The sequence below is a fragment of the Artemia sp. Qi Xiang Cuo genome, chromosome 17, assembly GCF_049724085.1.
Source record: "Artemia sp. Qi Xiang Cuo chromosome 17, ASM4972408v1, whole genome shotgun sequence".
Lineage (NCBI taxonomy): Eukaryota > Metazoa > Arthropoda > Branchiopoda > Anostraca > Artemiidae > Artemia > Artemia sp. Qi Xiang Cuo.
The window spans coordinates 48529148-48555445 of record NC_142810.1 but is presented as its reverse complement, the minus strand read 5'-3'; the positions used below and the strand labels follow the sequence as shown (position 1 = coordinate 48555445).

The 26298-nt window shown below is 34.8% G+C and overlaps 1 protein-coding gene across 1 annotated transcript; it reads left to right on the top strand.

The window, feature by feature from the left end:
- The first annotated feature begins 4342 nt into the window (after positions 1-4342).
- Positions 4343-26298, top strand: LOC148942288 (uncharacterized). The gene is made up of 3 exons (XM_089103369.1): positions 4343-4611; positions 21577-22925; positions 25321-26298. The coding sequence occupies exons 1-3, from the start codon at positions 4343-4345 to the stop codon at positions 25482-25484; spliced, it is 1782 nt and encodes a 593-aa protein (XP_088959495.1). The 3' UTR covers positions 25485-26298.

Genomic DNA, 26298 nt, shown 5'->3' with positions numbered 1-26298 from the left:
CACAGGGAATAGAGAAAAAACCACAGTTCATAGGGATATTCGCACTCAAATTAAAAGAAGTATATTCGCACTTATCAACGTTCAACATAAGCCCAATCCGTCTGAACTGGTCTGAGATCCTGCTGACAGAATGTGAGAGCCCAGCCCTAGAACTACTGACAAGGAGGACATCGTCCGCATAAGCGAGATACGAGACATCAATTCCATCAGAAATGAAAGTCGAAGGCAAAGATGGAAGGATAGGAGCAATACATAACTCAAAAATAGTTGGAGAAAGCACACCACCTTGACATACCCCACGCCAAAGACACACCTTTGAATCAGAAACTACTCCATTACATTTTACCTGAATAAAAGAGTTAGAATACCAGTACTGTAACAAAACAACAATAGAAAGGTCAATATTATTGGAAAAAAGTGAATAGGACGCATGTGAGTGGACTATACTATCGAAAGCTTTCGAATGATCAAGAGCACAGATATGAAGAGGAGATTTATTATTAACAGCTTACAACAGGAGGGAAGCTAGAACACGATGGGTGTGCTGACATCCAATCCTTTTTTGAAAGCCAAATTGTTTTTCACCAAAATCAACATTTTCTGAAATGAAAGGGAGAAGAATATATTCAAAAATTTTGCTAAGATTGCACAAAACAGTAATTGGTCGATCTGAACTACACTCTGACGAAGTTTTTCCACGCTTCAAAACCGAGTTGACTGTGCCACAGAGAAAACTGTCGGGAACCATGGAAGTAGATAAATACATCTAAACAGTAGCTGAAGGTGATCTATCAAAGTAGGGCAAACTACTTTTAGATGATAAGAAGAAATTCCGTCTTGATCAACAAAGCTAGATTGCATGTTCTTAATAGCTTGACCAATATCAACAGTAGAAACTGGTAATACATAACTCTGAGAAATACGATTAGGCAAACACCACTCAAGAAGATTACTAAAAAGCTTTTCAACATCCCGGTTCACCTTGCCGAAAATATCATTATAGTATGACAACCAATTATGAACTGCTATAGGACTTTCAGAAAACTCACTAATAAGCTTATCTGAATTCAGAACATGAGACCACTCCTTTCTCGACGCAGGAAAATCAAAACCAGATACACTAGACTGATCTAAACGTTTTTTATATGCACGCTTGGTACTTTGCTTCAGATCGAAAAAACTCATGGATTAGGCCGACCGCAAGACACCCATATTCGTAGCCAAAACTTAGCTTTATTCTTTACAACTTCTAATTCTGGGTCCAAAACCCATTCTGGTTTTCTAGTTTTAACTTTTATCTTATCTAGAGGAACAGCAGTCGCCTCTGCTTGTTTTAAGCACCAAATTATTTTATCATAATATTCACTTAGAGACTGCTTATTATTTGAGAAATGGCCAGTAACTTGAAGTAAATGGTAAGGAACTTTTATAGAACCCAATAACGTGGACAACGTAGTAATATAAAGTGCAAAACTAGCTCTACTCCAGTTATTCCTGTAAAACCACTTAGAACTTTGTGTAAATGGTCTAGTAGAACGAAAAGCGACTAGTGAAGCAGAGAACGAAATCAGGAGGTGGTCAATATCACGATCATCTTCATGAACAAGAACAGTCGATACATTAATATTTGGCGAAATAACTACATGGTCAATATTAGACAAACTTCCAGATTGGTGAATAGACGAATAATCAATGCTTTTCTCGATTATTTTATAAGCAGAAAAAGCATCAAGGACTATATCGGATCGAACTGACTGATTTGTCATATCTGTGTTGAAGTCACCAACCACCATGAAATCATAACCAGTCGATACAACAGACGCAAGAATAGCCTTAAGACCTTAAGATTTGCCGAGGCTTTCATATACGCGTTTAAAGCGGAAATAGTTTTTTTATTACACGGGAGATACACATTTATCAGCAGAGTATTACCAAACCGAACCGCAAGGTTGAATTTATCACTATGAAAACACACTGGAGAGAGCAAACTTAACAATGCACGCAAGGCCTCCAGAAGGTCTACCAAAAGTGACCTCAGCATTCGTTGTAAAAACGGAATGATTACGACTTATTTTTAACACGTTAATGCTAGTAGAAGTCAGGAGGTGTTCTTGAAGGCATGCTATGTCAAACCGGTCACACAATTCATCAGTCGTATGCTCCTTTAAACCAGTACCATTTATATTAAGTGAAACAATCGAAACAGGCACAATCATTTCTTCTTGGCAATGATATCTCTCAGCACTTTGCATCTAAGACTAAAGGAGGCATGATTTTATCCACAATTGGCACATTTTGCTTCCAGCTGGCACGGAGAATCCTTGGTGGAAATATGAGGGCCCACACAGCGTGCACACTTCGCAACCAAACTTGTGCAATCAGCTACTCTATGGTCTGTCGAACGGCATTTGAGACAGCACCGAGGTGCCGACAGATATTCTTTCACAAATAAGTATTCATATACAAGTTTAACACCATTTTGCATAGCCTTGGCTTTTGACTTGGAGTCACAAAACCCAAGCTTAACCGTCCCAGTGTCGTCTAGCTGCATAGCTTCCACCACACCTGGATATCCTTGAAAGGATGAGAGGTCTAAGTCCTTCGATATTCCTCTGACTATCCCGAAAAACCGCTTAGTGATCACCTTGGATGGAGACTCTGCTAAAATCACTGAAATTGAGTCTTTGAATTCTTCTACAGCCGATTTTTCAGCACTAATTAGCCATTTGTCACCTCGCAAATACAGCTTGGTAACTGCATCATGACAGCTTACTTTATCGAGCACTTCTTTGCGTTTTATCGGATCATTTAGTGTTTGTGGCACTTTAGAGACAACAACACTTTAGTGGTGTACGAGTCAGTTGACGGCGTCGCACGGGCAGACAGTGGTGGAAAGTTATTATCATACGAATCGAACTTACTTGAAACAGTCTTTAGGAAGTGTTCCATTCTATTCAGTTTTGTGTTCAAACTCGAATAAACCAAGGCAGAGATGAAAGGTATATCATTTGGAGAACGAATTACAAACGTCGGTAGGTCTATGTCTTCATCGTCACATTTCACGAATATGCTTAACATATCCTTCAGATGGCTTTTCAAAGCCTTCGGCCCCTGTCTTCTCGGAAGCTCAGTCCCAGGTACGGCCGCATCGTAGAGGAGTTTTTTTTTTAGCTTCGATTAAACTTGGCAAGTCTAGAAAAAACTCCTTTCCAAACTTCAGTATTTCGTTTTCATTCACTTCATTATCACGATAAATTGCAAAAAATTTGAAACCGACGAAAAAACATGTCCATTTTTTATTATTCACTGTATATATAATAAGAACCAGATACCAATAAGAGCCAGATACCATTAGGTGAAGCAAACGTAGTTTCCTACTACCAGTTCCACGCAGTTTAAGGGAGTAACACTCCCGGCAGGTACAACGACCCATGGGACAAGAAACTCCCCTCTTCTGCTCGCTTATTAGCAAAATTGCATTGTAATCAGATTATTAAATCAAATTTAAAAGATAGTAGAATAATAGAGAAACTTAAATGAGTGAGTAAATATATCCAATGGTAAAATAGTCCGTAAATATCAATTTATTATTTCACTTATTTTGAAACTGACGGACACTGCAGTCCACAGTAATTTATTCCAAATTTGATCCGGCTTAAATATCAACAGATTTTCATAGGTCAAATACTAAATGGTAACTCCCTTTTTTTTTTTTTTTTTTTTAACCTTATATTAATATGGCTGTTTTAAGACTTGAAATAATTGATGTTTGTTTTTCCTCAGGTCTGTATCTTGGCACTTCAATGGATATTATTGATGAGCTATATTATTGGATAGTATTTTGGAGGCCGGTGAGTTAATACTGATGACCTTTAAAGCCTCTTTTATGTCCAACAGCTCTACGGTGAGGATAAAAGTTTTATCAGTAATTCTGGCTTTTATAAACGAGTAAATCGATATAACAGATAAAGAGGCACATTTGAAGTCTTTTACCGAGCCATCAGTATATTTTTGGAGAGAGTCTGGATACAAAGTAGTCAGTTTCTCGCGAAAAAATACCTGAATTTGGATTGGCAGGTAATTTGTCTTTAGCAGGGGTATTAACTCTAGGGAAACCTTTGAAGGTGACATTTGACATCCTGGAGGGACATGAAAATCACTGAAAATGATGAATCAAATTTCCAAGATGGAGAGTTCCATGATTGATACATTGGTAACTGCTTTCGCTTTTAAATTCTACTATATACCAAGAAAGGGAATTCCGTGAGATTCTGTCACTTTTTGATGATCAAACACAAAAAAAAGTTGGCATTAAGCGCAAATATTTTAAAATATAATAATCATGTGCTTAACTAAATTATTAAGAATTGATTGCTCAGATTTCTTTAGTGATTACAGGAGATCAATTCTGCTCTTTTCTTGCGAAAAATTGGAATTTATATCTGATGTGCTACTAAAGCTATCAGAAGCTTTCAACATTGACTGCTCTGAGCTTGGAATGGTTCTAAATTATAGAGAACAAGACCCTTTATTCCTGATTAATGACACAAAATTGGAGTATCTTCATGAATGGAGAATACAATTTTATGACAATGCTTATCTTCCTTTAAAGTAAGTATGTAGGCTACTAAGTAAGGTTTGACATTGCCTTTGTTTTGAAGCCTAGAAAATACCACCTGTAAAAATAGGCCTATGCTAGATTTTATGGTAAAATTTTGATAAAAAACGTATTAGCTTATGTGGAAGCTAGTTATCAAAAGAGCACATTAGTAGTATCTCAGGGATGGCTTAGATTATTAAGTAGAAACATGCTGGTAATGTTCATGAAAATGTAAAAAAAACAACAAAAAACAGTATGTACATACTACTATCACTAAGCTAGGCTACTACTTCCACACATACACTAACTGAACAGGTAGAATCTCTATGGTTAATTTTTGATTCAATGACAATTAAGAAATCTAAGGAATAGACATCTTTGAAAACAGTGTTTCATTATTACCTTAATGGTGAATATTTACCAAATCAAATTCTTGAGTTATTACTAAAGTGAATATACCACTTGATTCCCTTTTTTATGCTGTTTACGAATATAATAATCATTTTTGTTGGAAATGAATTTTAGCCCCTACCCCTAGGCTATATATACCAATTCAGGGTATATATTTGCACATTAGGGGGGTGGGGTCAATTTTATTTCTGACATAAATAAGAGGTAAGTTTAAACTTTCCCCCCCCCCCTTAATGTGCAACTATATACCCTGAATTGGTACATATAGGGATGGGGGCTAAAATTCATTTCTGACAAAAATTATTATTATATGCGTAAAGGGCATAAAAAAGGCATTGAGTGGTATATTCACTTTAGTTATAACTCAATTTGGTAAACATTTACCACCTTAACTTGCACTTCAGAGCAAATTAAGATCCATTTTGATCTGTGGATTGCTTTATAGCCTACTTGATGATATGAATGATCAAACATCAAATGACTCCCACTAGTTCTTTCAGGAAACACCATTCCATGCAACATCTAGTGATGTCTTGGAATCTTCATCATTGGGTCCTGAGTCTATTGTATCTGAGAGACTATTCCAGTCATCTACTACATGATAGGAGAAAAACTGTTGTCAGTGTTGAGTTTTGACAGATGGCTTTAACAGCTTCTTTGAATGTCCCCTCCTGTCAGTGTCATTATATTGTTAATTAAACTTGGAAAGTGTTTAAAAAGGGAATGTGATGGTATTACTCTTTTATTATTTTAATTTTCAGTTTGGGAAAGGAATCTAACATAAATATTACCAGAAATTGTAGTTTAGTTTATTGGCCTTTTGTCAAATCCTGAATCATAATTTAGTACTTTGACCTGTTCTTTCTCTGCTTGAACCTACTGAGCCTGAAAACACAGCTTACGTCTGGTAAAATATAGTTGAGGGACTTAGGAGTTATTCTTTAGTTGTCTGTAATCTATTTAAGACTTTCTAGGTCCTAATATCCATATTTTTTTTCTCTTTGATTTGTGTTTTCTTTCAAGTGCTATTTTTTCAGAATTCTGCAATTATAGGGAAAAATCAGGAGTCAGTTTATTTGAGCTAGTTTTGCACTTACTGTAAAACAATTATCTTAGTTTATTTAAAGTCCAACTTTGCTCTTTACTTCCTCTAGGAAATTTTGATGTTTTAAAAATTACTTTTTAACTTTGGCAATAAAACTAAAATGACCAACACAGGTTTTTGTAAAAATAAAGAGGGCATTAAATACAGGTTTCACTTCCTACCCTTCTTAAACTTTCCCACAAAACATGCACAACTTTTTCACATGGATAAGAGTCTGAATGGTGTATTATCACTTCCATCTTTGAGAAGTTATAGATAAAAAAAATTCCATTGTTTACAAGATAGGTAACATTATAAATAATCAATTACAAGTAGAATCAATAGGGACGTTTTTTCTAAAAACAGTGAAATTCTAAACTCTAAAGGAATATTTTGGCCTTATGTCCAAGGGTCATCCTCAGCTCAACAAACAAAATATGAAAGAGAAATTAAAATACAAACTTTAAACCTAAATTTCAGCCCTAGAATCATGACTTCAACAAAGTTCAACCAGGATTGATAAACAAAGTGAGATGAGTTCATACAATTCATTGAAACAAAATAAAATAATGAAATACCCACTTTCAATTATAATCTTGCCTTTTTGACAGCTAGCCTCAAATTCCTTTTTGTACCTGGTTTTCTAGTATTGTCTATTGTTTTTGTAAACTATTTTGTTAGATTATTTTTAATTACATTTGTGTATAAAGAATTTAATGAGTAGTTGAGTACTCTCCCAAATCCCTATATAAAGAAATATTATGAATAATTTTGAGTCTAATTTCAATTCATGACTAAACAACCTGTTTTATCCCCAAGTCATTAGTAATGAGAGAGAATTTTTCAAAAAGTATTGTGTTGCTGGGGTTATCAAAAATATGGCTACCTAAAGAAGGATCAAAGGAGCTATTAAAACTATTAGAAATTAAGGCTTTATTTATGCTGTTGCAGGCGTTTTTCTAAATTCTGATGGGTTCTGCCAACATATCTAATAAAATATATTACAAAACCAATAGACAATACTATAGAATCTTTTACAAAATGGCCTTTGAGGCTATCTGCCAAAAAGGATAGATTAGCATTGAAAGTGTGAATTTAATTATTTTTATTTTGTTTGAATAAATTGTATCACATAATCTCGCTTTATCAGTCAGTTCTGGTTGAACTTGGTTGAAGTCATAATGCTAAGGCTGTTTAAAAGGTTAAAAAAAAAATTAGTTTTAAAGTTTATATTTTAATATAAGTTTCTCTTTTATGTTTTCATTTGTGTTGTGCTGAGAACAGCCCTTGGACATAGGGACAAAATATTCATTTAGAGTTTGGAATTCAACTGTCTTTTGAAAAAATTCCCTATTGTTTCTACTTGTAATTGGTTGTTCATGATGGAAAGGCAGTGTGGTCTTTGTTGCTATTTAGGTACATTATATTTTTTATGTCAAACAGTTTGTGATAACAAACTGTAAGTAAGGGGCAACTTAGCCAATAAGTAACAAAAACTCTAAAAAACAAAATTTTTATGGCAATAGAAACATCAAAAAAATTGGCTTTTTATGTTGATTCCAAATATATAAAATTTGTTACATTTAATGTTACTCATCAAAAGTTAAGAATCTGAGAAAATGTTCCTGATTTTTGAAAAGGGTGGCAACATCCCCCAAAAGTCAAGGAATATTCTCATTGTTCTTCCCAGAGGTGATTGTATCAAACCAATAGTCCTAGAAGTTTGGCAGATGGCTCATTTGAACAGAAACTAAAAGTTATAATGCATTTTTTAAGTGATCCAAAAATTTGAGGGCAACTGGCCCTCCTCTCTTGCCCTTTTTTCCCCAATGTTTTGTGATCAAAATTTTGAGAGGGGTCATTTTTCAGTATAGTTGAAAAGTCCAATAACTATGTCTTTGAGGATGACATGGCCCCCCTGAGCCCCAGGAGGAAGGGGCACAAGCTATGACATTTTCCCATTATTTATATATTGTATTTGTTGTTGGGAAGTATACCAACATTTTTAGGGGGGGGGGGATTTTCTATGGGGAGAATTTCCTATTGGGTGGAAGTTTCTGGGGGTGAACTTTCCACAGGAAATTTTAAACAGGGGGCTTTGCCAGAATGCATATACAAAATTTGTTTTATTTGTCTTACTTTCTCATTGGTAACCGTATTTTACATGTTGAGATGCTCTGGGAATTGTCCAGGAGAATGTTTAATTGAGTTGGAATTCTCTGGAGAATTTGTATATGGGGGGGGGGATTTCCCACAGGAGAAATCCTCAATGGGTTTTTTTATCACCAGAAGAAATTTTCTGTTAGGGGGAGGGAGATTCCCAGGAAATGTTTTCCAGGCAGGGAATATTCCTCCGTGACCTGTAAAACAATCAGATATTAAATAAAAAAAAAGTCTTTCTTCAAATGAAAGTATGCTATGGAGCCTTTTTCAGGCAGAATTGTAAGCAAGAAATTTTCTGGGGAGAATTTGCAGAAAGAATGGAGTTTTCTATGGGTAATTTATGGGGGGGGGGAGGAAAAATTTTATGTGGGAGGAACTTTCTTGGAGGATTTTTTTGTGGGGGAAATTTTCATAGAGGGGGTGGATTTCCTGAGATTGTTTGAAAAGCAATCAGAAATTAAATACAAAAAACAAGATTTTTTCTACTGAAAGTAAAGAGCAACATTAAAACTTAAAACAAATTGTAAAGTTTGACCTTTTTCTCCTGAAAACTCTTTAAGAACTAATTCCTGAAGCACAATGGCCATGCAATTAGAACCAGAACCTTTTTAAAAGTACTAAAAACGTTTAGCGTGAATTAAGGGGTATTGAGGAGGGGGTAGGCCCCCACCCCCCTCACACATGGAATAATTTCCATTGTTAAGTTTTAGTGTTGCTTCTTACTTTCAGCAGAATTTTTTTTTTATTTAATGACATAAGATTCACTCACCTAGTCTATATTATCAGCAAAACTTGAAACAAAAAGCACCACTTATGTTTATGTTTGCATTCCTGAATTCCTTACATTGACTTCCATCAAGTGGCTGCCAAGCAAGCTGATCAACTTAATAATTATGCCTAAATTCAGTCAAAGCCAAAGAGGTGGAAAATTCTGCATTTTAGCATATATGTGATGGTGAAAGCTCAAAATCTGGTGAATGTCAGAAATCCATTTTTCTCTGCTTGGATTCAGTCAGCTTTGTCAGTCTTATGCAAGGTCTGATGGCAACACGTTAGGTTATAAATCTCAGAAATCGGTTAGAAACCTAACCCGTTGCCATCAAACCTTGCATAAGACTGACAAAGCTGACTGAATCCAAGCAGAGAAAAAGGAATTTTTGACATTCACCAGTGAATATTGACATTCTCCAGATTGGGTCTTTCACTATCACAGGCCCCCCAAAATTCTTCTTGCCCCCTCTTTCTGTTTTTTTTTTCACTCTTTTTTAGAATAAATTTGTGCAATTATTAGCACATTTGTCACATTGCCCCCCCCCCCCAATATTTTGCTCTAGATCCACCCCTGTTCACTGTAACATATACACCTATTGTTTTGAAAAAGAAGAAGAAATAAAGGACTCAGTTTGTAACTGAAATTTTGAGAATGCTCACATTGAACAGCATAAGCTAAAATAAACACAATGTATAAAGAAAAACATGTTTTATTCATTATTTTGTTTTTAGTTTTTCTTTGATTTTTGTGTATAATTTAGCTTAATTTTTTTGTTGTTGATAATGGTTTTTGGAAGTGAACTTGAAATATTCGAATTTCTTTATTATTTAAGTTTGCTGTGTTTTTTTGTCAACTGCTTTGTTCCAAATTATTATAACCGCTTGAAACATCCATTAGATGATGAAAAAGAGACTGTACTTGTGCAGTTGATCAATTTAAAGCTTTTGATTCTATTATACATTCAAAAACATTAGTTGCTTTATTAGACAGCAGAACTAGTGGTTTTATTTGCGTGTGCCTTTTGGAATTGGTACCAGAATTCAATAGTCTGGATCCATTCTTGTGATGGAAAATATAGTCTGGATCCATTCTTGTGATAACAAATCCTATTCCTGTGAAGCATGGGGTAAAGCAAGGCTCAGTCTAAACTCCATCAATTTTCAACAATGCATTTAGAACAGTGACGAGAAACATCCCATCATATATTATTGATACCCATATTCATATTTGTCAAATGTCTTATGCAGGTGACTTAATTTTTCTTGCTGAAATCTGCCTTCAAGGAAAAGAGCTTTTGACACTCTCCAGGATTGCTTGTCTAAGATTAGCCATGCTGTTCAACCGTCAAGGACTTAGTTCACAATCAGAGTCCCTTGATATAGTTTTGAGCACTGTTCTTAGGTCTGACTCTTTCTGCCACGTGGGTGTTCCTTTTGATTTATTGATAAGAGCAACTTGTACTCTGGCCATTAATCAGTTAAAAAAGAAACTCTGCTAAACATATGGTCTGCTGGTGCAAAATAAAGGGCAGTTGGATAAATATACATTAAAAAAAGCTATACAACTCCATGTTTGTACTACATGTGTTTTTCATAATTCCCTTTTGGAATCTCTTCTCTGTAATGGAAAAAAAAGTTGGGGTCCTACTGGTATGTTAAGTATTTTATTGGTATCCCTCTGTGGTGCTGGAATTCAAACATTAGTTGAAAAAATACTATCTTTTTGATATAGGCCTATGTGACAAGGTGGAGGAATTATCTGTTTATTTGAAGACTAGTTTAAGAATATGTTAAACTTTCTGCTTAGCCATCTATTATATACGTTGGGGTGTGCTGATAGTTCCTGTGTCTTAATGATTTGAATTTCTAGTTGTTGTTATTTGTTTGCTAAATATATTGGTCACTTTACTGTATAGTTGATAATTATTCATATTTTTTTTTCTGTTTGTTTGCTTTGTTGTTTTTTTTCCTTCTTTCTCTGTTGACACTCTTATAGTGCATTTTTGTAATGTAACAAAAGAGGGTTAAAAACAAATTATTATTATTATTTTTGTTTGCTGTGGAATGTGAAAATTCTGACTGTTTGTATTTCTGAATTACCAAGATTAACCACTTAAATATTGAAAGGGATGAAGGGAGAGCTAAATTACAGGAGTAAGAACGTTTGACACTCATAAAGAGTATTTCTGACGAAAACATATTTTGTGACATTGACAATTGTAGAATTTTTCATGTAATTTAAGCATCTCATGGAGAGATAGATAGCCCCTTACCTTATTATGCGGGGAGCCTTTCTAATGAAAAGCTATATTCTATTTGTTATGTATCTATAATAAAATGGTTGAACTTGAAATTTATTATATTTGGGGTGTTGACACCCTATGAGACACATTTCAAGTGCTGTTGGTTGTTTTTATATGTATAATGCTCTTTAATATGACCTAGGACTGTGTTTAGAACCAGCATTTTGAATCCTGTTCATCCCACATTTATTGAATGAAGATGTATATATATATATATATATATATATATATATATATATATATATATATATATATATATATATATATATATATATATATGTATATATATATATACCTGTATGAATATATACTATCTTTATATGTGAGTAATATTTGGGTATGTATTTATTTATTTTTTCTCAAGAACAGATCCATATTTTTTAAGGAAAATTGGTATCTTGGGATGTTCTCACATAAAAAACGATCTAGGTAGGTCAGAAGTCTGAGAAAAATCGTTAAGAGCCTTAATTTTTGTTTTTGCAAATGATGTCACATACTGTGCTAGTGCATCATTTAAGCATTTCTTGTATCATCATTAATAGCACCATAAAAGTATATGCGTACATGATGTTAGGCAAAGTATGAATAACATTGTTGCGTTTCAAACGTAACAGTTATTTATATAATATAATGACTATTGGAAGGCCCAAAAAACAAAAATTTTTAGTTGCAGTTACTGTAAATGATGATTCTTTGGAACCAACACCTGAACTATCAAACGTGATAGGATGTGAAATTTGACAACCTGGACCATCAATTGCAACAACACCAATACTGGCAGTTAAAGCAAAGCCTATTGCTAAAACGTGAGGAAGTCAAAAATAAAAATGAAGAGCAGCAAGTCAATGAAAAACAGACCTGGACAGCAAGAATCAAAACGTGTCAAAATTGAAAATGATAGCGACAATGATTGGGTTTGGATTTTTGACATGGATAAGGTCATCAATGCCTACCATAAAAATGATAGTGATGATGATTGGGTTTGGGATTTTGACATGGATAAGGTCATCAATGCCTAGCATACCTTTGTTAAAAAAACAAAGGTTCGGCGATAGATATTTCATAATGATGAAAAATAAGTCGAGGTGTAACAAAGCAAACAAATTAAAAACAACAGCGATGTTAAGTTGGCTTTTGATTTTGACTTGAATAAGGAAATCACTACCTACTATAACTCTGAAAAATCAAAAACATTCACTCGGTGAAGCGTTGAAATAAAGAGAGGTTTCTGTCCCATCCTCAAAACAATTCAAAGAAGCACAGGTTTGATGAAATGTTTTTCATAAGAACAGAAATCCGGCTAAGGTACAAGAAGATGCCTTTGTCCCATCAACTGAACGATTAAAAGTAACAAGGGTGGTCATCAATGCCTTCCATACCTTGTTAAATCAAAAACATGGACTAGATAAGTCGATGGAAGAAAAAGAAGTTTTGTCTCACTACCTGAACAATTAATACCTTATGGATAATAAACCCTTGATTGCTAATTCAAATAATATTATAGTTTATTCTGACTCTCTATCAAGCCTTGAGTTGCTGTCTTCAGCTCCTCAGTATCAGCTGGATATTGACACTTATCATTGTCTTGGTATTATAGATAATCTTGCTTCAAGTGGCATAAGAACTTATCTTCAGTATATTCCTTGCCACTCTGGTATAAGTGATAATCATCAGGTTGATGAAATAGCAAAAAATCCTATGAATATTGACCAGCGATATGTGAGACCAATCCCCATTAGAGATATTTACTGATGGAGACTATCAGATATTATGTTTCATAAGAAAAATCCTACTCTTTTCCCCTTTCCCAATAAGTATTTTTCTAAAATTTATCATAGAATACGTTCTGGAACAAATGGACTAAACTTTCTTGCATTCTCGTATCAGTTTCCTAATTCAAGTGGTTCAGTTCCCCTGTCCCCTCTTTGCAGGTATTGTATTATGAATAATGAAACAATTGACCACTGCCTATGTGAATGTAATATGCTGACGTCTGCACAGCATACTTTGCATTATAAACTGTTAAAGTGCTTCAAACACCACAAAATCTCACTATCAGCCAAGAGCCTAGCCAACTATACCTGCACACAGAGCGCAGAAATCGATATCAATCTTCTTATATTTGAACTCCTTGAGTCAAAAGATCTACTGAAAGATATCTGAGAATAACTAATAATAAGAGACAACCAAGCCAGTAGCTCTGTAGCCCACAGAGTGAAGCAAAAGGAATAGGGCTAAATAGTATCAACTGAAAAGCCCGCCTGCTGTGAAATAGAAGAAGAAGAAGAAGAATTAAAAGAAACAAAGGTTACGTCAACAAATAGTGTTACTGAAAAGCCCGCCTGCTGTTAAATAGAAGAAGAAGAAGAAGAAGTTTCGTCAACTCTATAAACAAAGGTTTCAGCAACTCTATAAGAAAATTAAAACAAATTTTCTTGTGAATTATTATCGCTTCTAATCAGCAGTTATACCAAACCAATCCTGCTCAACTCATCCTCAGGGCTATACTGTGGTGTTCTTCTCCCCATAGTATAGTGCAGACGGTTTGATATCATTCCATTTTCCCTTCTTGCTTTAGTTTTGTTTTTCTCTGTTTAAAGCTTTTTCCAATAGGCAATGTTTAGAAGTCATCCAAAAAAAAATGTCCCCCCAGATCCCAAATCAAATTCCAGTGGAAGTGTCATAGTGAAAGATACCCATCCTGGCTGGTCAAGCACCCTATCTCAAAGTTCAAATGATAGCTCCAATTCAGAGAATAGGACAATGATAAGTGTAGGGGCTAATGTAACCATAAATGATGATAATGGGTTTCAAGAGGTCCTCTCTAGAAGTTCTAAAAAAAGGAAAAAAATCTCCCCAATTAAAAGCATTTCCCCTCTCCCTGCCCAAGATCATCCCTCCAAAAACTTATTAATTTACCTTAAAATTAATCCCACTACCCCCTTTGAAATAAAAATGATCTCTGCAATAAGAGTTGCAATTTTTAAATTGCTAAAATCAATGTTCTCTCTTAACATTAACCGTAATGGATCTCTGCTAATAGCTGTAGAAGATCAGAAATCAGCAGATACAATAATTAACCTTAAATCCCTTCTGAATACCCCAATTATTGCATCTAATTGGAACCCAAAACAATCACCAACAAAAATAGTAGTTTATAATGGTCCCCCAGAGATATCTACTCAGGAGTTAAAAGAAGGCCTTTCAGATAGGGCTGGAAACACAATCCCAGTTGAGGATGTTACCCAACTTGGAAAACCTAACTCTACTGGCCTAAAAACAAGTAGATCCTTCTTATTCACACTGAAGGATAAAATTGATATCCCAGAAAAATTATTCCTATTTGGGCAAATCAAACCACACAAGGAATACAAACCTAAACCTATTCAGTGTCAGAAGTGTTTCAAACTGGGACACACAACAAACAAATGCAATGAAATTCTCCAAGAGTGTAGTAATTGTAAATCTTTCCATCCTAAAGAGCTGACAACTTGCAACAACACCCAGCCTACATGCATCAATTGCAAAGGCCCACATGAATCTACAAATAAATCATTATGCCCTGCATACAAGAAAAGAGCTCTAACACTCCAAATATCAACAGAGAAGGCCATCCCATACCCCTTTGCAGCAATGGAAGCAAATGCTGCCCAACAGTACCAAATAAAGCCTGTAATGAAACCAACCAAAACCCCCCAGTCAAATGGCCCCCAGGCCTCAAGCCCCCCATATCAAACCCCCTCTTCTCAGCCCCCTAGCCCAAATCCCTATCAGAAGCAATCACCAAGCCAACAAGCCTCCTTGTCCGGTGAGATGAGGCCAGCCTGGCCCTCCCTCCCAAGAAGAAACAAACCAGAAACACTACCAGGAATTAATCCATTAACCAACAAACAGGATGCACTACCAAAAATGCAATCCCCAAATATATGCTTATTCATTCTAAACTGTAATGCAGTTCAGGCCATGAACATACATTTACTACAGAAAACAAAAATTATTGCAGAATTGGCAAAAATCTACATCCCAGATGATATGCTCATTCAAGCAAAAAAAGATCTTGCTTTACTTTTAACAAAGCTGAACATTGATACACATTCATATGAAGAATAAATCAACAACACAACATTTATCAATACTCCAATGGAATGTAAGATCACTCACAGAAAATAAGCTAAATGAACTAATACCATTTATGAATAATAATTCCATTAATATTGCTTGCCTCCAGGAAACTCATTTAACCCAAAATCAACAAATTAAGTCTCTGGGATACACTATCCTGAGAAAGGATAGATCTTCAGAGAGAAAAGGAGGTGGTGTAGCTTTATTAGTTAATAATAATATAAAATTTTGTGGCATCAATTTTCCAGATTTTGAAAATGATGTTGATGTAATTGGTATAAGTGTTTGGCTGAATAATTTAAAAACCTACATAATAAGCTTTTATAACCCTAATGGCCAAACTTCAGATGCCAAGGATTTCTTTAATTATATAAATAATTCTAATATGTTAAAAAACATCATTATTTGTGGTGATTTCAATGCCCACAGCCTTTTGTGGGGGAATAAACCAGCAAATAAAGCTGGTAAATTTATTGAGCATATGATTTCAAATAATAATGAATTAGCTGTTGCTACCCCTCCAAACCTAAATACATATTTTAACCCCAAAAGTGCCAAATTCTCCACAATTGACCTACAAATTGTGTCTCTAAATTTTTTGAACAAAATTTACATAAATAAAATTGATAGTCTGTGTACAGACCACTTTGCTATAGTTTGCTCCCTAAATGAACCTGCTGAAACTTCTTCTCATACTTCCAATTATATCAACACTAAAGCAAATTGGTCTATTTTCCAAAATAAGCTAAATGATGAAATTACAAGTTTCACCCAAAGTTCATGCATTTCTAACACAACAGTTGACACACATGCTGAAGCCTTGACATCTTTACTAATAAATACAGCTAATCATGCTATCCCCAGGACAACACCTAAGAAAACATTCCCTAAACAAATTCCTAAAGCATGGTGGACAAATGAGTGCCTAAATAAATGGAATATAAAAAAGGCAGCTAGGACAGAATTCATAAAAAAAACAACACCTACTACATATTTAAAAAAATTACAAGCAGAATCTAATCTAAAAAGGACTATAATAGATGCTAAATATAAATACTGGAATAATTTTGCAAATAATCTCTCCAGAGAAACGCATGAGCCAATTATACATAAAGTCATAAGCCACATATGTGAGAAAAAGACTTCTCCCAACCCACTCCTGTATGAACTTATACATAATAATACCCATTATGACAATGATATTGAAAAGGCTAACCTATTTGCAACTCTTTTTGTTAATAAGCTAACGTCAAACAATCAAAGCAATCTGTCCACAATTCCTATGAACCCTAGTTACCAACCTCGCCCAGGATCCGAGTACATAACTAATCCATTTTCAATCCAGGAATTGAATAATGCAATACATCATATTAGGTCCAAAACTAGCAGCAGCTATGACAATATACACCCTACATGGATAAAGAATCTCACACCTTCATACAAACATGAACTGCTAAATTGTTATAATCACGCTTGGGCATCCTCTAGGTTCCCCAATATATGGAAATGTTAGTCCCTCCTACCAATCCTAAAGAAAAATAAACCAAAAGATAACCCTGTGTCTTATAGGCCCATAATGATTACACCTGTGATGGGGAAAATAATGGAGAAAATGATTTATCACAGACTTCTCTGGTTTGTTGAGAGAAATAACATGATCCCACACACTCAAACTGGATTCAGGAAATACCACTCCTCAACAGATGCTTTCATTTTGCTAACAAATGCAATAAATAAATCTTTCTCAAAAAATAATATCCTAGTGGCAGCTATCCTTGATTTTGAAGGAGCATATGACAATGTGAACCACCAAATCCTTTTAAATAAACTTGCAAACCTTGGAGTACCTCCCAAGCTAGTATCCTTTATTAAATCCTTCATAGAAGTGCGAAGTTTCATTGTTTGTGTTGGTTCAGCCTCTTCACCCCAAAAGACAATATCCAAAGGCCTACCTCAGGGAGCCGTCCTCAGTTGCCTCCTATTTGCCCTATATCTCTGGGACATGAACCTACCCCACACGAATCTTTAATATGCTGATGATCTGGTGCTATGGTCATCTGGCAACACCTTTCAGATGGCACAGTCAAATCTGCAAAAGTCACTTTTCCAGTTTGAAAAATTCTCTCAACATTCAGATTTACCCATTGCACCCACCAAGTCAAAAATAATCCAATTTCACAGGAAGCGAAACCATGTTAATGCAAAACTAACTCTAAATAAAACAACTATTCCAGAAGATAATAATATTAATTACCTAGGTCTCATGCTTGACCAAAAACTTAATTTCCACCTCCACATTTCAAACACAATAAAAAAATGTTATAGAAAAGCAAATATACTAAAAAGACTTCTTTCCACACCCTGGGGTTGTAAGGAGAAAACCTTACTCCAGTTTTATAAATCACATATAAGACCCCATATTGACTATGGGCTCATTGTCTATGGTGCATGTGCAAAGACCCAGATGCAAAAAATTGAAACAACACAAAATGATATAATACGTCTCATATTTGGTCTTAGGAAACCCACAAGCACCAAGTCTCTGCTTATGGAGAGTGGATTAACAACAATAAGGGAGAGACGTAGCTTTCTCTCGATAAAACATCATACAAAAATTGAATCAAATAGCTCACACACATTACATAATTGGTTAAGAAATCCAGCCATGTATAGAGGTATTGCAGATGAATATGCCAATATTCAGAAGAAGTTCCCCATACCAACAAAGTCTAGTGCACCTACTTTCCCCCAATCCCCTCCATGGAATTGGTCATTTCCCATAATAAATACTGAATTTTCAAAATGGAATAAAGATTTAACCCCCATTACTTTTGTTCAGAATAAATTTGCAGAACTTAATACAATTACCTATAAAAATCACTTCCAAATATTTGTTGATGGGTCAAAAATGAATGAGAAGGTTGCAAGTGGTGTTTTCCGTCCTCACCTGAAAATTGCAATGGGCGAGAGATTATTTAATAATTTATCTATAATGTCTGCTGAGTTAAATGCCATAATCATGGCATTAGAAAACCTTAAGCAAAACCAATCTTTGATTCAAAATTCGAATAATATTATCGTCTATTCTGACTCTTTATCAAGCCTTGAGTTGCTGGCCTCAGCTCCTCAATACAAGTTGGACATTGACACTTATCATTGTCTCAGTATTATTGATAATCTTGCTTCAAGTGGCATAAAAACTTACTTTCAGTACATTCCTAGCCACTCTGGCATAAGTGGTAATCATCAGGTTGATGAAATAGCAAAAAATGCTATAAATATTGACCAGCCAAGTGGGAGACCAATCCCAATTAGAGATATTTACCGATGGAGGCTATCAGATATTAATTTTAATAAGATTAATCCTATCCTTTCCCCCTTTCCCAATAAGCATCTTTCTAAAATTTATCATAGAATTTGTTCTGGAACAAATGGACTAAATTTCCTTGCATTCTCATATAAGCTTTCTAATTCAAGTGGCTCAATTCTCCTGTCCCCTCTTTGCAGGCATTGTAATATGAATAATGAAACAATTGACCATTGTCTATTTGAATGTAATATGCTGACGTCTGCACAACATACCTTGCTTTCTAAACTGTTAAAATGCTTCAAACACCACAAAATCCCACTATCAGCCAAGAGCCTAGCCAACTATACCTGCACACAGAGTATAGAAATCAACATCTATCATCTTATATTTGAACTCCTAGAGTCGAAAGATCTGCTGAAAGATATCTGAATATATCTAATAAATATGAGGCAATCAAGCCAGTAGCTCTGTAGCCCACAGAGTGAAGCAAAAGGAAAAGGGCTAAATAGTGTTACTGAAAAGCCCGCCTGCTGTTAAATAGAAGAAGAAGATTTCGTGATATGTCTTTCATAATGACAAAAGACAAGCTGAAGCAAAAGTTGAAGGTCCAATAAAAAAAAATTATTTTACAAAGGCACAACTTCTAATTTAAGGTCCGTTTGGACGTCATGAGACCATTAAACTGCTTAGTTGGTAAGTTTTTATAAAACAGATAAAATTAAGAATATATTTATAGTTACCTGTCGCTTGCCCCGTACCTTTATTAAAAAAAACAAAGGTTCCGGGTATACGTATTTCATAATGACGAAAGATAAGCCGAGGTGTAACGAACCAAACAAATTGAAAATGATAGCAATGATGATTGGGTTTTGGATTTTGACATGGATAAGGTCATAAATACCTACCATACTTTTGAAACTTAAAAATATGGATCAAAATCAAGAACTAGATAAATCGTTGGAAGAAAAAGAAGTTTTTGTCCCACCACCCGAACAATTAAAAGAAATAAAAGATTTGGCGATACGTCTTTCATAATGACAAAAGACAAGCTGCAAAAGAAGAAGTTTTTGTCCCACCACCTGAACAATAAAAAGAAACAAAGGTGGTCGTCAATGCCTTCCATACCTTTGAAAATCAAAAACCTGAACAAGATAAATCGTTGAAAGAAAAAAAATATTTTTTTCCCACCACCTGAACAATTGAAAGAAACAAAGGTTCGGTGATATGTCTTTCATAATGACAAAACACAAGCCGAGGCAAAAGTTAAAGGTCCAATAAAAATATGTAATTTTACAAAGGCACCACTTCTAATTTAAGGTCCATTTGGACGTCATGGCATCAAGAAACGGCTCAAATTGTCTGCGTTTAGGAAGACAAGCGACAGTGAGAATCTATATATAGAAGCCTGCCGATTGCCATGGTCCGGTACTATATATATATATATATATATATATATATATATATATATATATATATATATATATATATATATATATATATATATATATATATATATATATATATATATATAAATATGTATATATACATTTGGCAAAAAACTAACAAAGATTTTACCCTTTTTTATACGAGCTGGAAGATGACCCTTACACTTAGAGAGTGGCTTTATTTTTTCTGTAAAAATGACGTAGAAAACGGGAACAACTGTTCAAGGTGGATGAACAATTGCATGTCTGCTTTATAGGGGGTTGGGGACTTCGAATGATAAAATATCATCACCTCATACTCAAAAACTACCTGAGATGATTTGCTGAAATTTATTTACTTAAAAAGATAATTTACCAAAAATATGATGTAATTAATGTACAATATTCAGTAAGACGCTATTATTTTTAAAATTTTACAAAACCTAAAAAACCCCTTTGAAGACTTCCTTGGAATTCTTGTGAAGACTTCCTTCCACTTTGTTTCCTGCGAAGACTTCCTTATTCATAGGAAAATGTTGGATAACTTGTTTTGCTTAAGACATGACAATTAAACAAAAAAAATGACACTGTAGTTATTTTAACTGCCTCAGAAACTGTGTCGTTTCCCCAATGCCTCTTCTCTATGAATTATGCAGCAGTACACAACTAAGAACAAGGAGGTAAATTTTCCTTCTAAAGGCTTTTTTTCTGTCCGACCATTAGCTAACAATGTTAACTAACAGTTTTTGTTAGAACAACGAAAACAGAATTCGTAGCTAGCAAAACTTGGTAGGTGACAATTCACAGAAACCTAGTAATTGGGCAGGACATTAAAAATCTACAAGCTTTAAAATAAGATTTCAGAGTTTCAAGGATTTTGGGTCTAAGAGAGCCTCAAGGCAGCATAAAAAAAATGGTGAATACAGTGGTTAAGATAGAATAGCCGAAAATGTTTTTGCCTCCAATTTGCTGGAGATAGTTTTGTTTTCAATGTGTCTAAAAATTTTGTCAAGAAATATTAGCATTTCCAAATCTCTATTAATGCTATAAGTGTGAAAACTACCTACTCTGTATTATCTTTTTTTTTAATATTGCGCTTCAAACCCCCCAACAATGTTTTTTTTTTTTGAAACTCTCTAGCAATGTTAGTGAACTGTTTTAGCTTGGGTGGTGGAGACGTAATTGTTGGTAAAATTGTTAGCTACACGTTCATTTGCACTGCGGAAAAATGCCTCAAAATTAGTCTGGAGGACATGGTTGTCATATGTGGCGGATAGGCCTAATTCCACATAAATATTTTTCATAATAGAATAAAATTGAGTATGGCAGCCTTTCTTGGTAATTTGGCATATGGTAATTAATATATTTGCTATTTTTTCTTTTTTCAGGCTGGTTAGATTGGTCACTGCTGCAAAGCCTCAGGCTTCATTAATGGATGCTGGCCAAAATACTCCAGAAATGCTAGAAGAGCTTTCAGAGTCTAACAGCGAGGATAGTGATCATGCAGCAAAAAGAATCAGGATCAACCAAAAATCATTTTCAAGCATTGATGCCGATATAAACAGCCAAAAAGATAAAGCTTTAGAGCATCAATATTTGCATGATAAACAGCTCAGAACATCTGGTGAATCTTCTTCACCTATTGTGTCAAGTAAACATAGTTTGAATGATCCACCTGAAAATAATTTTCCTCAACCTCATGATGATGAGGGTTTAACAAATAAAATTGGATCAGTCTTTGATATTACAGTGGGTGATGTGGTTTGTAAGCCTGCCAAAAATGGAGATTTTCCACCTAGTCTTACTTCCAGTATTAGCAGGAGTACACAGGATATGGATGTCACTGCAGCAGTTAGAAATGATGTGGTTCAAGAAGAGGATGAAGATGAAACTGCAATTGTTACGAGAATCCACCGAAAACGCAAAAGACGACATAGAAAAAAGGCCACTTTAACTAGGCCTGATCCATTGCTCCTAACAGAATCTGTTCTACCACCTTTAAAACCGACTTCAAATCATTCAAAGCATATTCGCTTCCCCTCAGATCAAAGTGATGATTCAGAAGAAGACCACGTCTCAATGGGTGCAGGAAAATCGGCTACTTATAGTAACAGTTCCAAAGTAGGTGTGGAAGAATTAATATCCTCCTATACATGCAGCAGTAGATTTAGCAAGCAGGGGGATTTGGCTATGTCAGATTTTTCCTCACCATCTGTCACTCAAAACTGTGTTAGTACATCAACTCCACGAGATTTACCTCTTCTGAATGCTGCGTCAGATATTAAATTACATAAAAATGATTTGGCTAATGGTAGTAACATTCAACCTACTGATAGTGTTATTTTGTCCTCGAGCACATTTTCACTGTTATCCTCTCAAAAAGAGTCTTGTGCTGATAATAGTAAGGAAAAGCATGATCTTGGTGCTTTGTTTAGCCTGAAAGGCAGTGCATCCCCTCCTGTGTTTAAGAAAATCAATACAAAACGGGACCATTATAAAAATGTATCAAAGGTTTATACTAATAAATTGATGCCCATCCCCAACAACAGTATTGATGGTGACGAAAAAGGGGAGGATTTTAGTACACTCCCTTCGCTAGTCTATATGCCTAAGAAAGGGTCTTTAATCGCTTTTAAGAAGCTGGAACTAGATCAGTCTTATCAGCCAACTCTGTCAGAATACAAAAAAGCTGTGGTTATTTCAGCAGAAAATGGAAAGTTTGTCGTGCGTCTTCTTGGTAAGTTACAACTTAGTTTTATTCCACTCCAGTTTTCTAAGTATTATTTATAACTAAAGAATTTTTTTGGTACTAGTTGGTTACTGGAAACACATTCAAGAGTTGCGCTTAGGTTACATCTCAGAAAACTAGTTTCATAGCTACAAGAACAAGTGATGGATGATACAATGCATTTGACTTGTATAATTTGGGCTATATATTTGCACATTAGGGTTGGGGTGAGGGTTAGGTTACGTTATGTTGGGTTAGGTTTCCATAATTTTGTTTCTAAAGTATTATTTTATCATCATGCTTTATTATTTTTCATTAGGACAAACCTAACTTCAGTTTTTGGGTGTGTATCCAATAACTGACAACTATCATTTCTCTTTTGCTGTAACTTCTTCTTGTGAACTACAGATCAAATAAACGCAGCAAAAATTGGAAATTACATCAACAGAAAGGGACATAAGGAGAGTCTTCAAGCTTAGCTGTCTCACTACATCGCCCATAATTTTATGACTTCATTTAATTTTGTATTTTTTCATGAAGTTTAAAGAATTTTGCTTTTCTTTAGTTGACTCCTCCTTACCCTCCTAAAAAAAATATTGCTTGGACGCCTGTTTACAGACATAAAAGCTTATCACAAAACCAACTGAAGTTTATCTGATCTCAAATCAAACATTTACCAGTTCGACTATTAAGTTACATTAGTTACACCATCCATTTTGGGCTGAGTCGATCTCAACCATAAGATAGAAAGCAGCAATGTTTGTATGCTATAGTATACCTCCTAAGGTCCTGATCACAGTGACTGTTAAGCCTGACTTGATGTCTTGTGCAAGTACTATCATTTACAGTGTTCTGCAGACAAAAATTTTACCCTGTCCCTCCTCCTTCTAACCAATGTATTTAGCTTTACTAATTTCCTTCTGGCACCTTTTATTTGTGTTTTTTATGAATTCATAACTATCTTTTGAACCTATTCTGCTTATAAGTAAAAACAAAAAGCTTTGTGTGTGAAATGTAAATATCAATATCATAACTTAAAAAGAGTAGAAGTTAATTCACCTACAAAGTGAAACTTAGAACAGGAAAAATATTAAAATCACACTTAGCAAGTTTAAATTTTTGGTGAACAAAATGTTTTGGAAATTTTAGCGCTAATAAATTTGTATTATTCTTTATATATTTATTTGCTTGCTTTTGTCAGTATTATAAGTGAAGATAGATATCTATGTCAGTATTATCTCCAATGTCATCACTGTTGCCAGGTCTCACCAGGCTTGTTTACACGGGGGGGGGGGGGGTAGGTTATCTCAAAGAGTTTATGTATAATTTCCTGTGTACACTTTTCGCCTTTTCATCAGGTTGCACTCCTTTCCTAAAATAACCTCCCATGCATAAGCCTATATTGCATGGCCCAGTCCTGTTCTTAACTGAAATTGTACTGTTGTTCTTGGCTTGGTCATCATTCTTGAACTAACCTTCAACACTTTGTACCAATCCAACGTTTGAGTCAATCAAGAAATTGCGGAAAACGCTTGTGTACATAAATTGAGAGAAGAGTAATATAATTGAAAGTATTTAGGATATCACGAAAGTGTTATTCGATGACAAGAAATCTTTTTTTCTTTTGTAAAAGGGCCTTTTTTGGTAGTTTCAAGGTGTTTACCATTGTTTTTCCCTATTCTGAGAACCTCACTTGACAGCTTGAGACTGGCTTGGGCAGGCAATACTGGAGGGAAGATCCACCCTCCACTTGCCCGCCGTCAGCAGCAAACGGCACCTGATCCTCATAACTGGTACTAACTAAGTGGAAAACTTTTTTTTTTATCCAACCTTGGATTTCTCCTTAGGGTATCTTTTCTTGCGTAATGGTCTAAAGTTAACATGTCAAGGGGATTGACCTCCTGTGTGTTATTTTGGTAGCTATTAGTGCTATAAATGTATCTCAACAGCTTATCTACTAAATACCCTGCCTCATGGCCAGACATTGGCCAGGACGACCAGTGGCTGGACTATGACTGACATTAGCAGTAATAGGCCTCTATTTGTGCCTACTAATCTCAGGAGCTCCACAAGAAGGTAGTCACCACTGCACTCAAGACGCTCGTATCGGGAACAACTAGTAGCTTGATGGGTCTTGGCAGCCTTGACCTCAGCTATTTAAAAACTCAAAGTTTATATGAAGCAGATTTTACAATAAAGCAGCAAAAAATTGATTGTTGGAATAATAGCTATCAAATAATATTCGGTTAACTGTCTTTATCCTATCGTAGTTTGATGTGACAGAATTTTTTATTTTCAAAATTAATTCTCTCTCACCCTCCCCCATCTTTCTCTCTCTTCATATGAAACCTTATGTTATTATTATTTACTACAACTTTCTTTCAAAATTTAATGTTTTTTGTAGGTCCAAAACAGCAGAAGCCCAAGTCAGGTAAATTTGAAATCCCAATTGAAGAAGCAGACTGTGCTATGGATGATGATATTGAAGAATATAATTTTAATGAATTGTTGTCACCTGTACTTCTGAAAGCTGCAGCTGATGATGCTCTTGAAGAGGGCGAAATTTAAATAAAAATTGAAAATTTTATTTCTAGCTTTTCAATTTGCATTCATTTACCACTATTATCTGATATTTGGTCTTGTAAACTTATATATTTTACTTTTTGTTGTGTTTTCGCCTCGTATTTTTGAGGAGCTACGTTATCAAGAACTGGGCTTAAAGATGTGGCAAGACTTACTGGTTTTACTAAATAAAGAGTTGTACATGTATATAATAATTATTTCTGAAACTTAAATATGAACGAGCTAAAGTTTGGAAAGGTACTAGTAATAATTTCAAGATATTTTTGTCTTGTTTTCAAGCTATTATTGGAAATTCGGGAATCTCCATTCAACAAATAATACGAAACGTGTTAATTTAACATGGAGTATGCAATTTTGTTGAGCTGTTAAGAGCAAAACCAGTGTTCAGCGAGAACCAAAAGCAACTACCTTTCTAGGTATTTATATTGTTTCTGCCTTTTTAAGTTTTCATTGTGCGAAAACTAGCTTATTCTTTGTTTTTTTCAAGATTCTCAGTTTTTATCAGCAGCCCCAATTTACGGGGGGGAGGGTTGTTAATTTCCCCCTCTTCCGTCCCTAATTTTCTCTGAATGATTTTTTGTATCTCCATTATAAAAAGAATAGCCTTGTCCCTCACTATTTTAATTTTCATTTAAAAACATAAATCCTTGCCCTCCTCATGTCCCTATTTACTATATACTATATGCATATTACTATATAATATGATAATATTATATTGAAGTTTATAGTTGCTCTTGGGGTCAAAGAAGTAGATTCGACAGCTAATTAGTTCTGAGTTCTTTTATTTATCAATAAATGT

Bases quoted from the DNA above. Each gene is read 5' to 3' on its own strand.
- LOC148942288 (XM_089103369.1), top strand. From the start codon at position 4,343: ATGTGCTTAACTAAATTATTAAGAATTGATTGCTCAGATTTCTTTAGT. The intron at 4,612-21,576 runs GTAAGTATGTAG...TTCTTTTTTCAG, and splicing joins AATGCTTATCTTCCTTTAAA to GCTGGTTAGATTGGTCACTG. The intron at 22,926-25,320 runs GTAAGTTACAAC...TGTTTTTTGTAG, and splicing joins GTTTGTCGTGCGTCTTCTTG to GTCCAAAACAGCAGAAGCCC.